General features: G+C 46.5%; 1 protein-coding gene across 7 annotated transcripts in view; it reads right to left on the bottom strand.

The window, feature by feature from the left end:
• TEAD4 (TEA domain transcription factor 4) overlaps window positions 1–12,424 on the bottom strand; it is a 64,586-nt gene that overhangs the window by 35,731 nt on the left and 16,431 nt on the right. For 4 of the 7 annotated variants that reach the window (XM_023256678.2, XM_006933413.5, XM_023256679.2 and 1 more), the window contains exon 2: window positions 1,349–1,603. In XM_023256678.2, the coding sequence (XP_023112446.1) occupies window positions 1,349–1,603 (255 nt within the window). Of the gene's footprint in view, window positions 1–1,348; window positions 1,604–6,252; window positions 6,382–11,550; window positions 11,936–12,424 lie in introns of those variants that run through there. The other 3 variants (XM_023256677.2, XM_006933414.5, XM_045061259.1) reach the window with 2 other exon arrangements.

Genomic DNA, 12,424 nt, shown 5'->3' with positions numbered 1-12,424 from the left:
GATGTACACTGGATTAGGTGTGACTAGTATCCTTACAAGAGGTCAGGACACACAGGGAAGACAGTCGTGGGACAACAGAGTCACGGACTGGAGTGATGCAGCTACAAGCTAAGGAAGGCCATGGATTGTGAGCGACCCAGGAGCTGAGAGAGAGGCTGGAACAGATCCTGCCTCAGAGCCTCCAAGAGGAACCAACCCTACAGACACCTTGACTTCAGACCTCTGGACCCCTTAACTGTGAGAGAATACATTTCTGCTGTGTTAAACCACCAGTTTGTGGTCGTTTTTCACAGCAGCCCTCTGAGGTGAATACAGCTAGCTCCCACGAACCCCTCACAGAGCGCCCTTTACTGTGTTGGAGGGAGGGGCACCAGCGTTGGGTGGGGGAGAGAGAACCTGAATGTAAACTTCTGGGGGTGGGTACCTGGCCTAGAACCATTTTGTTGGGAGCCAGGGCAGGGCCCTCTGTTGTCAAGGGTGCCAACCAGTTACAGAAATCCTCCCACCGCCTGCCCAAGACCAGTGTTTCAAGCTGGGGGTCCTGGGAGACTTTCCACTGGGAATGAAAGCCTGACCTGGGCCTTCCAACAGCTATTCAGTTTTTGGTTTTGTTTTACTTTTCCACATAACCTCTCTTCCATCCAAAAGTCAGCACAGCCCCAGGCAGACTGCTTGGTCCTTCCCACAGGGCTACTTGACATAAAGTATCTCTGAATGTTCTGAATCCTCAGCCACTCACAAAGATCAAGCCTTTCCAGATCACTCTGAGCTCAATGGGACCTTTCCTGAGGGAAAGGTCTACAGCACTCTGCTTGACTCTCTCCTGGAACACTCCACATCTGTCGTGTTGCACAGACATGTGTGTGCTCACCTCACCTACCCCCACCATATTGTGAGCAGGGTCCAGATCTTCCCCGCTTAGGCTTGGCACACAGAAGCCTCACGACTGAGTGCATGAATGAGGGAATGAGTGAGTCCAGTAACCACCTTCCTAACCTCCCTTCACAGTCAAGGTAGGGAGCTGGGAGCTCATGAAGCATTTGCCTGGGGAACAGCTTATGGGATTTTCCCAGCCTACTCTGGCGGGAGGGGGTTATTCTTCTCCTTTCCCAAGCCTTCTACCACAGCTTCCCTCCCACTCTAAGGCTTCTTCTCACACACCCTCCCACACTTTGGGAACCCAGGGCAGTGGAAGCAGCGTCCACCTGATAAATGCCTTAGCGGTCATTCCCCCGTGCGTTACTTGAAGAACCCCAAGGTTGCTGTGCCTGGCCCCTTGCCAGGCCCTATTTCCAGAGCTGGATCACGAGGGCAGGGGCCCACCACCCCACCCCAACAGGCTCCTTACCGTACATCTTGCCCTCATCCGAGAGGATGATTTTGCGGCGGCCGCAAGGCGGGTAGATGGCCAGGGCCTCCTGGAAGCTCTGCTCGATGTCCGGACTCCATACACCCTCTGCATCATTGTCGATGGGCTTGTCCAATGCCTGGCTGCCCCCAGAGACGTTGCTCCCCTCAGGGGAGTTAGGAGGGCTCCACTCGTTGGAGGTAATGGTGCCGGCCTTGCCCTCCAAGGCTCCGCTTGGAGGAGCGCCCGTTGGACCTGTTTAGGCAGAAACCTCCGCTTTGGTGGAAGAACACATGTCCGTGGGATGGGGCACCCAGGGGAGTGCCAAGCCCCAGGATCAGTTGCCCTTCCTTGCTTGGCCACCCACAGCACAGGAGCTCAGAGGGAATAAGGCCAGGGACCCAGGGGATAAGGAATGAACTGAAAGATCTGGGAGCATCAAGAGACCTGGAATCTGGGGCAGGTCATGTCCCCTCTGTAGACCTAAGCTTCCCACCCTGTTAAGCGAGCACAAACATCCCAGGCACCTGGGATGACCTGACAGATACAGGGAGGTTGGAACTCAGAACTAAATCTCAATCTTCAGCAAAAAGACAGAATACTGACAAAATATGACAAGACTGTCTGTCTGCCTAAACCCTAGGTTAAAAAGACAGTCTTAACCCATACTGCAGAAAATTCCCAAAGATAAAATCTTGCTAAAGAGGTTCTCAAAATCTAAAATTACAACACAGAAGAAAGAGGAAACAATCTACCATGATCAAAATTCAATAGAATTAGAGCCCCAAGAACTAGGGATAACTGGACTATCAGATAAAAACTATTATATAATGGTATTTCAAATAATTATCGACTTAAATAAGGAATTGGAAACATGAGAAAGAATTAGACACAATCAAAAAACACAAAGCAGACTGGAAAAAGAACCAAATAAATATTTTAGTCACTGAAGTTAAAACTCAATCGTTTGGGGCACCTGGATGGCTCAGTCGATTAATTGTCCTGCTACGGCTCAGGTCATGGTCTCACAGTTCGTAAGTTCAAGCCCCGCGTCGGGCTCTGTGCTGACAGCTCAGAGCCTGGATCCTGCTTTGGATTCTGTGCACCGCCCCCCCCCCTTCCCCACTCATGTCTGTCTCACTCTGTCTCTCAAAAATAAATAAATGTTAAAAAATATATATTAAAAAAACTCAATGGTTTAACTGAGATTAACAGCACATTAGATACAGCCGGAGAAAGAAGAACCTGGAAAAAATATCTTAAGATATTACTGGGAAATGTATTTTTGTAATGATGATAAAGAGCAAAGGAGAACAAAATAAGGCACTTCAACATACCTCCAATTAGCATTCCAGAAAGAGAGAATACAGAAAGTGAAGTAGAACAACATTTGAAAAGATAATGGCAAGGAAATTTTTCAGAAATAATGAAATACATGAATCCTCCAATTAAGGAACCATACTGAATCCTAACCAGGATAAATTAAAATAAAATGAACACATACTGTAAGGACACTGCAGAACACCAAAAACAAAGAATAGATCTTAAAAGCATCCAGAGTGAAAAAAGACAAATCACCTACAAAGGAAGGACTATAATGTTAATTGTATATACAGATAGTGGACTTCTCAACAGTAGCACAGGAGGACCCAAGTTAATGTCTCTAAACTGTTGACAGAAAAATAACTGTTAACCCAGAATTAAAAGCCCAACCAAAATATCATTCGAGAGTAAACATTTTTTAAAAAAAAGCATTTTTAGACAAAGATGGAGAGAATTTACTACTAACAGACCCTCACTTAAAAAAAAAAACAAAACAGTAAAGGAGGTATTTTTTTAAAGGGAGCTTCTAGGAAAAGAAGGCATGACACACATGGAAGAGGTGAGCAAAGTTATGGTAAAATAAAAATGAATCTAAACAATATTAACTATATAAAAACAATAACAATGATGGTGGCTACGTTTGGTCATGCAATACACACACGTGTATATATGTACATGCAAGAAAAACCATGTTTCTGAACCATACATTCTGAAGATGCATTTGCTAAAATTCCAGACCCAGTCACAATAAAAAATACTTATTAGCAAACTCTATAAACAAGGAAACTTCCTTAAATGTGACAAATGGCACCTTCCAAAACCCTACTGTGATGTTGTGATTTATAATAAGAAATGTGTATCTGGTCTTTGTCCCAGTTTCTAGCACAGAGCTTCTAAAACCCCTGGAATTTCCAAAGAGATGAGAATGATAAAGGTGTCTTATTATGTGAATGTGGTGACTTTTGGAATGCATCTATCTAAGGATGAAGGCTGGTGGTCAGGAGAACTAACCATGTAATTAGAGGGTTGGAACCTTCAGTCCCACACCACCACCCCTTTTGCAAAGTACAGGGAAGGGAAAGGGACTAGAGGTTGTATTAATTGCCAATGGCCAATAATTTAATCAATTGTGCCTATGTAATGAAGCCTCCATAAAAACAAAAAAGGAGGGGCTTCCGAGAGTTTGAGTTGGTGAACACATGGAGATTTGGGGAGAATGGCACATACTTGTAGAGGTTATGGAAGTTCTATGCCTTCCCCCCGACCTTGCCCTATGTATCTGTTTCACTTGACTCTTCCTGAGTTACATATTTTTTGTAATAAACCAGTAATCTAGTAAGTAAAGTGTTTCTCTGAATTCTATGAGCCACTCTAGCAAATCAGTTGAACTCAAAGAGGGGTTACTAGAACTTCCAATGTATAACTAGTGATAACCTGGGCTTGCCACTGGTATCTGGGGTTGGGGGGGCAGTCTTATGAGATAAGCCATTAACCTGTGGGATATGATGCTACCTCCAGGTAGACAGTGTCAGAATTGAATTGTAGGACACCCAACTGGTGCTAGAGACTTGTTGATTAGTGTAGGAATGTCCTCACCCCCAACCCCACTCACACACACGCACATTGGAACTGGTGACCAGAACTTTAACGTGCACAACACTTACTGATTAAACACTAGAAGCATTACCTTAAATTCAGAAATAAGATATCACTTTCAACATTTATACTCACACTGTACTAGAGTCCTAGCCAACACAGTAGGACAAGACAGATCTCAAGATTGGAAAAAAGGAAGTAAACTGTCGTTATTATAAGGAATTACAATAGAACCCTGAAGGGATTTCACAAATTACAATTACATTCTTTGATACCAGAAGTAAGATGGCATATCTTACTAATTTCTAAAAATATTCCGTCTAGAGGGGAGCCTGGGTGGCTCAGTCGGTTAAGCGTCTGACTTTGGCTCAGGTCAAGATCTCACAGTTCGTGAGTTCAAGCCCCACATGGGGCTCTGTGCTGACAGCTCAGAGCCCAGAGCCTGCTTTGGATTCTGTGTATGTCTCGCTCTCTGCCCCTCCCCAGCTTGTACTCTGTCTCTCTCTCTCTCAAAAATAATTTAAAAAATTTTTTTAAGAAAAATAAATAAATATTCCATTTAGAAACCAAAGTAGTAATTTACCTACTGATAAATCTAACAATAGGTGAGACAAAGGAAATCATAATGGTTTTGAAAGACATAAAATGCCTAAATAAATGGAGAGGAAAATTGTGCTCCTGGATGGGAAAATATCACAAAGATGTTGAATCTTTACCAAAAAAATAATTTCAATGAAATTATGATTAAAAATTCCACAAGGTCTCAGGGCACCTGGGTGGCTCAGTCGGTTGAGCATCCGACTTCAGCTCAGGTCATGATCTCACAGCTCGTGGGTTCAAGCCCCGTGTCGGGCTCTGTACTGACAGCTCAGAACCAGAGGCTTGCTTCGGATTCTGTGTCTCCCTCTCTCTTTACCCCTCCCCGCTTGTACTCTGCCTCTCTCTCTCTCTCTCAAAAGCAAATAAAACATTAAAAAAAAAAATTCCACAAGGTCTTCCACAAAATTTAACAAGCTGATCTCAAAATACATGGAAGAACGAAGACCATTCTCAAGTTGTCTTAACTCACTGTCTTCACCCTTCCTTTCTTCTCTTTGGTGTCATATTTTGCCAGACCCATTCCCTACATGTTTTCCTCAGGGTTCTGACCTGACCTCTCCTTTCAAAACCCCATACATTCCCCCCTGGGGGATCCCCACCCACAGCTTACATTCCCACCGTATATTTTTGATTCCCAAATCTGTACGTCCTTCCTGAGTTTGGGCATATATGGCAACTGCTTACCAGGCAGTCCTAATCAGCCTTCTCTGAAGCTCCTCAAACTCAGCATGTCCAAAACCAAATTTTCAGCTTGCCAGTGAGTCCTGGTCCTCCTCCTCCTCCTCTGTGTCTCTCAAGAAATGACACCGCCATCCACCCAGAGGCCAGAAATCTAAGAATGTATTGACTTTTCCCTCTTATCTCCATAAATAATTAACAACCACATCCTATCTCCTAAAAGTCTTCTTGAAGCCACATCTCTTTCTATCTCAAGCCCTAATCCAAGCTTCCACTAGTGCTCACCTGGATGACTGTGCCAACCCCATGTAGACTCCATAATCCGTCACTGCAGCCACAGTGATTCTTCTACAATACAAATCTGATCATGTGATTCCTCTACTTAAAATCTTTCAATGGCTTTCCCATAATCTTACATAAAATGATATGTCCCACAATAGGATTTTATAAGGCCCTTCATCAACTGATTCCTGCTCTCCTGCCATACCTTCCATGCACCTACACGGTCCTCTATACTCTCTTCTTTGCACCCGGCCCTAACCCCCACACTCAATTAACATAATAAGCTCTTTATACCTGGAAGGGCTGCCTGCAGCCTTCCTCCCCATCCCTCCCTCACCTAACTCCTGCGCATCTTTAAGGTCCAGCGAAAATGTCATTTCCTCTGGGAGGATGACCCAGACCTCAAGTCTGGATTAGGCACCCACCTCTGAGCTCCAACAGGTCCCCGTGCTTTACATATCTGACCCCTCCATCTCCCATGAATGATCGGCCTCCACCATACGTCAGACTCCACGAGGGTGGGGATGGTTGTCTTTCTCTAAGTCCTCAGCACACTGCACAATGCGGAGAACAAAAGAATGAATAAATGAGTAGAGATTTGCTAAGTGTTTCTTGTGAAGTAATGATTTCCCTGTGGGGAAAATGAACTGTTCTGTGTTTAGTGTCAGGAAACCAAAAAAATATCAGTAAATGTCCGGACTTTGGCACACCAGGGGGAGAGCTTCAGTTGTAGGTTAATCCCTTTGGGATTTATTTTGGAGGTTTGTAAAATGAAAGTGTGATGTCTGGGCATCAAGAGACTGGTTCTAGTTCCAGTGTTATAAGCAACCGTGTGGCCACTGTCAAATTCGTCCATTTCTTAGATTGGGATCTAAGGTCCTTTCTGTTCTACAGTGCCTGTGGCTCACATTCACTGCCCAGGTCCTCCACTTCTTCTGGGACTGCTCCTACCATGCAGACTTTCACCTGTGGCTTTGCTCAGAGAAGGCTGGAGAACTGACCTGCCACGGAGAGATATCCCATATGCTGGTCAACAAGATCTGATGTTAACTAGCATGGGGCATGACATAGAGTCAGTGCTCAGTAAGAGCTATATTAATTGTCACCATCATTATCTAAGCTACAAATAATGCCTCACGTGGAAGGTCTAAAGTCCTAAATGGACCTAACAGATACATATACCTTCAGCTAGTATTGATTAATGTTAATAAATAAATAATATTAATACTTAAAGTCTTGTATGTCCTAACTTCAGCCTGGATTCTCTTCTGGGACCTGGCACTAAACCCAAATGGTTACCCCAAGCCAGATGGAGGGTGCTATGAAGTCCAGAAAGGAGAGAAGGAAAGGAGGGAGGCCCAACCTCCCTGATACTATGTAAACCTTTCTGAGGAGTAGAGACCAGGGTTTCTGGGCCCTCTTTCACCACAGCTGAGCTAGACCAGCCAGGTGAAGTAAGCACGTTCAGCCCCTGTATTAGTTGGGCCCAGGGCAGCCCAGTGGACCACCAGACCTGGGGAAAACCAGAGAGTACTGTCAGATACTGCCCCACAAGTGAGGTTTCTGAGGACCTGCGCTTTGTGTTCCCAAGATTGGGTCCATCCCAGGGGAAGCAAGGCAGGGGGTCACCCAAGGCCCCAAGCCCTGGGATTTGTGACTGAAATGGAGTTGCTCCCAGCCCTGTGTGGCCCTGCTGCCCCCAGGCCATAGCTCTCATTGGCTGGCCTCTCCCAGCCTCACCGCCCACGGCCCCAGGCCTGGCAGCTGCCTTCCCTCACCAGGCAAACCTCCCACACAGCCTAGGCCCTGCAGCTAGTAGAATGGAGGGTAAGCCAACACCAGTCCAGAGAAGGAGCCCCACTCCCCCTCCTTCCCCAAACCCTCCACAATGACCCCATGAGCCTGCCAGGACGAGAGCAGGAGGGGAGGACAGATGGCACAGTTATGCCTGGGCCATGTGCCATGAACAGAGGAATAAAAATAATCCTTGGCTTAACTTCCAGGGCCCGGCCTGGAGGCCTCTGGTTCTGCCCCCAGCCCCACCCAAAAGCCCACCAGATGGCCCATCCAATGCCAGCTCTAGGCCCAAACAACACTCAGCTCCACCCTAGGGACCACAGATGCCAGTTACTCAGGAATTTTCAGGAGAATTAGAACTCACAAGCTTTTATTAAGATCTTTTTAATAATGAGAAGAATAAACTCCCCAAAAACACTTTCAGGAGAAGAAGGGGATCAGGATCCCCAGGTTACAAATGGAGAAACGAAGCCTCAGGGAGGGCAAATGGCTTGCCCTGAGAAAGTTGAAGAACCAGACCTCATCCCCTTTGGTCCTGTCCCCTGCCTGCTCCAGGGCCATATCCTCAATCAAAATCTCCATCTCCTGCTCAAAAGCCCACCCCTTCAGTACCCTTCCATGGCCATCAGGGACCACTAAGCTCTACCCTTCTCCCCCTAGCCTGCAGAACCCCCAAGATGCAACTCAACACAGGACAGTGCCTGATCTGTGTTCACCTACTTCCCCACTGGTCTGTGAGCTACCTGAGCACATAATTATTTCTTATACATTAGCACCTCCCCCAACTCTCCTGGCTCAGTGTTGGGAATTTAGATAGATGTCACCCTACTTTAGGTAGTACCAGTTATCCCACTGATTCCCTTTCCTCAGTCAAGAACAAATCTCCCACTCATTTCCTTTTATCATAGTATCTCTAACTTGTTGAGGGTCAAGGCATGTTATAACCTCCTCCCTGTGCTCCCGACCCCAAATCGGAAGTGATGGAGACTGAAACTCAAAGTTTATGACACTTGCCTGGTATCATCCAGAGTAAAGGAGAAACAATTCAGAGGGGCCCTGAGTTCCCTGCCCAATTATGAGGGTAGAAACGGTTCTCTCTGCCCCTTGTCTCCTGACTCAGATTCCAAGAGCTCTGGGATCCAGGCTAAAGGCTCCAGCTCCATCAGGGTCCTCATGACCCGTGGGCCCTGACATCCAGCACACCTGCCTCAGCTCTTACTCTGATGCTCTCCTGGGGCCCCTGGAAAGAATGGCCACTTTTATCCCAATGACTCTTTAAATAAGCTGAGAGGAAAGAGAAAATGGGATTTCTTTCCAGGAGAACCATCCCATCTCCCACTATATGAGTCTCAGAAGTATAAAGTTAGAGTAAGCAGAGGGAGCTGCTAAAGTAGTTAGCAGCTTCTCCCTCAATCTGAGAGCATGAGACCTTCTTCAGGCTGGTGGGCTTATCTGCAAGGCTTGGTAACCGAGGCCAGTGGAGTTATGTCTCTGAACCTCAGGTGCTTTGTTCAATCCACCATAGTTGTGGTTATAGAACATCTACGTTGGATGCAGTGTGGATCCTTTGTATCAATACATTTCAGAGCAGAGACAAGAATGAGCCCTCCCATCATTACGTTGGCTATTCCCACTGGACTAGACTCTGGAGACTGGGCCCAACCGTACGAGTGCCAAACAGTGCTACACACACTGAACCACAAGTACAAGATGCAGAGCTCTGTGCAAGCTCCCTGATTTGGGGGGTTGCAGTAGATCTCTAAGCCTTCACTGCCCTGACCTCATTTCTTAGTAAGAACAGGAAGGGAAATCAGGAACAGCGGATGCCAGACTCATCCCCTCTCCCCCCTCTAGCCCCCTTGGTCTCCTCAGCAACCCCTGAACCCCAAGTTTACTCACAATGACTTCCTGCTTAGGGTGGGCCTCCTTCCTGACACCAGTCCATTAACAACCATCTGCTGAGGGTAGAAGTGGGGGGAGGTGGTTCAACTACAAGCTGAATAAGGTCTGAGGATCTAGTGTAGAATGGGGTGACTACTGCCGATAACACTGTATCGTATCATTGAAAATTGCTGAGAATACAGCTTAAATGTTCTCACCAAAAAGAAAGACATGAGGTGACAGATGTGATAATTAAGCAGATGAGGGGGGATCCTTTCACAATGTGTATGAATATCAGGTCACCACAATGCACACTTAACATATCTTACAATTTTAAGTCACTTATACCTCAACAAAGGTGAATTTTTTAAAAAGAAAAATACATTTTTTAAAAACCACCTGCGTACCTATTTTGGGGACTCAACTCTGGAGAAATGGGTTCGGGCCCTCAGGGAACTTAGATGGGGGAGGGAGGCTGAGTGCTACAGAGGGTGAGTGGCTTCGGAGGAATCAGGTACAAGGCACACAGCTCAAGCCAGGGCCTGCCTTGGCCCCGGGCCCCACCCACAAAGTAGTTCAGGTCCGAACTACTCACTGGGCCTCCTCAGAGGTCTCTGTCCTGATTCTAGTTGATGTCTTCTTTACCAGTCAGCGATGTCTGAGGAGCAGGGCAAATTTACAGCCCCCAAGGTGCCTAGAAGACTGGCTGCTTAGTTGTAACTGCAGAGGCTGAGAGATGGAAGAAGAGAGAACCCAGCCTCCAGGCAGGGCTAGGCCATAGTGGGGACACACACAACACACAATGCTGCCTCCTCCCCTAGTGCACGGCCCCCATGCACTGGGCAGATAAACTGCAGGACAGGTTCAGGTGGCCCAACACTCGTGGCAGAGAGGGAGAGCAGTCAAGGAAGCACCGGGACACTGAGGGACTGACATTCTGCTCACCGAAGAGAGAACTATTTTCATATTAAGACTAGAAGGTACCATTTTTACATACCCATTCTGTGCCTGGCACGGGGCTAAGCACTTGACTATAATATCTCCTCCAATCCTCCCAACACCCCTTTGAGGAGGCTAGTACCGCTCATTTCAGATGATGATGCTGGGGCCCCCCAGGTGCAGTGCTATGCCCAAACCCCAAAGCTCCAAGTGGCAAGGCTCAGTCCCTTCCCCTCAGCAAACTGCCTCTTGCCCACTGCAATGCTGCTTGAACCTCTTTGCCAACAGTTCTGTGAACAACAGGATGCTGATTCTACACCATGCGGGATTTAAGTTAGTTGTAAAGCGTAACAGGGACAGGTACCAGCTCCAGGACTGACCAGGTAAGGGGAGCTGGAGGCATACGGGCCCCACAGCCCCCACAGCCTCTGACAAAGGTCCCAGGTGGGAGATGCAGGCATCCCAAGGTTTGTGTGTGTGAGAAAAACCCCAAAAGAGAAAGTTGCCCTCCATCTTACAGATATAGGGACTAAGGCCCTACGAGGTAAAACAACTTGCCAAAAGGCCCCATGGCTCATTAAAACGGGGACTAGAACCAAGCCTCAGCCCCATGCTTTCTTGCCACACAAGTAAAACTGCCATGCCCATCATCTGGATGCCTCTCAAAGAGGAGAAAGTTGGTTCCTAGGAAGGAGGGCAGCAGGTGACCCACATGTGGATAAGCAGGTTCCCCAGCCAAAAAGATCGTTCCCTCCTATTTTCATGCCCAACACCTCCCCATAAGGGATTTAGTCCTTTGAGTCTTTCATTCATTCATTTAAAACTATATATTGAACAACTACTATATGCCAGGCCTTGAGTACAAGGTCACAACTGACATGGTCCTGCCCTCAACATCCTTCAGCCTAGTGGGTGCAGGGGCCCAGAGTTCCCTGTGAAGCTCCTGATTATTCACAGAACATTCACAAATTCTGTATTGCAAATCCACCTACCTACTAAAATCTATAACTCCTACATCAATACTTGCAGCGCTTCTGTGGTTATTTGGAGAAATGTACACACTCTGCACAGCCAAAAATGTGAGTTACCATCATACACACTCCCACCTGAGGTCGACCAAGGCTGTACTCTGCTTTCCGGCTCCAGCTCTCACAGTGTACTCAAGTGTCCTTTTCACCGTCTATTCAGTGCCACTTTTTTCGCAATTTTATGCTTTTTGTTACTGATTTCGCAGTTTAAAATGGCCCCAAGAGCAGTGCTGCAGCGCTGGCTAGCGTTCCTATGTACAAGAAGGCTGCCATGTGCCCTATGGAGAAGACATGTGAGTCTGATAAGCTTCGTTCAGGTTGACTAATAATGCTGTTGGCTGTGACTTCAATGGTAGTAAATTGGTAACATATATTTTTTTATTGTTTATTTATTTTTGAGAAAGACAGCATGAGAAGGAGAGGGGCAGAAAGAAAGGGACACACAGAATCTGAAGCAGGCTCCAGCTCTGAGCTGTCAGTACAGAGCCCGACACCAGGCTCAAACTCACGAACCGTGAGATCATAACCTGGGCTAAAGTCAGACACTTAACTGACTGAGCCACCCAGGCTTCCCAAATCAGTGACACATATTCAATAAGGTGTCTTTGAACAGAAACACACATAAAACAAGGGTTATGAATTCATCAGTTGAAAACATTGCACTAGATGCTCATAGGGACCTAATAAGAATCAGGTGTACCCATGGAGGGTAACAGATTAAACAATTATAGATGAATATCTTAGGGGGTGGGGATAGGATTTTAATAGATGCTGAGCTCAAGGCCTTGGGAATACCACATCTAGTGGAGACAGAAACATCAAAAGGTAGAAACCACCCAAATGAGCATCAAAAGACAAAGGGACAAACAAAATGTGGCATATCCATACAATGGAATATTATTCAGCCTAAAAAGAGGAATGAAGTACTGACACAGGCTACAACATGGATGAA

Source organism: Felis catus, chromosome B4 (genome assembly GCF_018350175.1).
Source record: "Felis catus isolate Fca126 chromosome B4, F.catus_Fca126_mat1.0, whole genome shotgun sequence".
Classification (NCBI taxonomy): domain Eukaryota; kingdom Metazoa; phylum Chordata; class Mammalia; order Carnivora; family Felidae; genus Felis; species Felis catus.
This window is presented reverse-complemented; position numbering and strand designations above follow the sequence as displayed.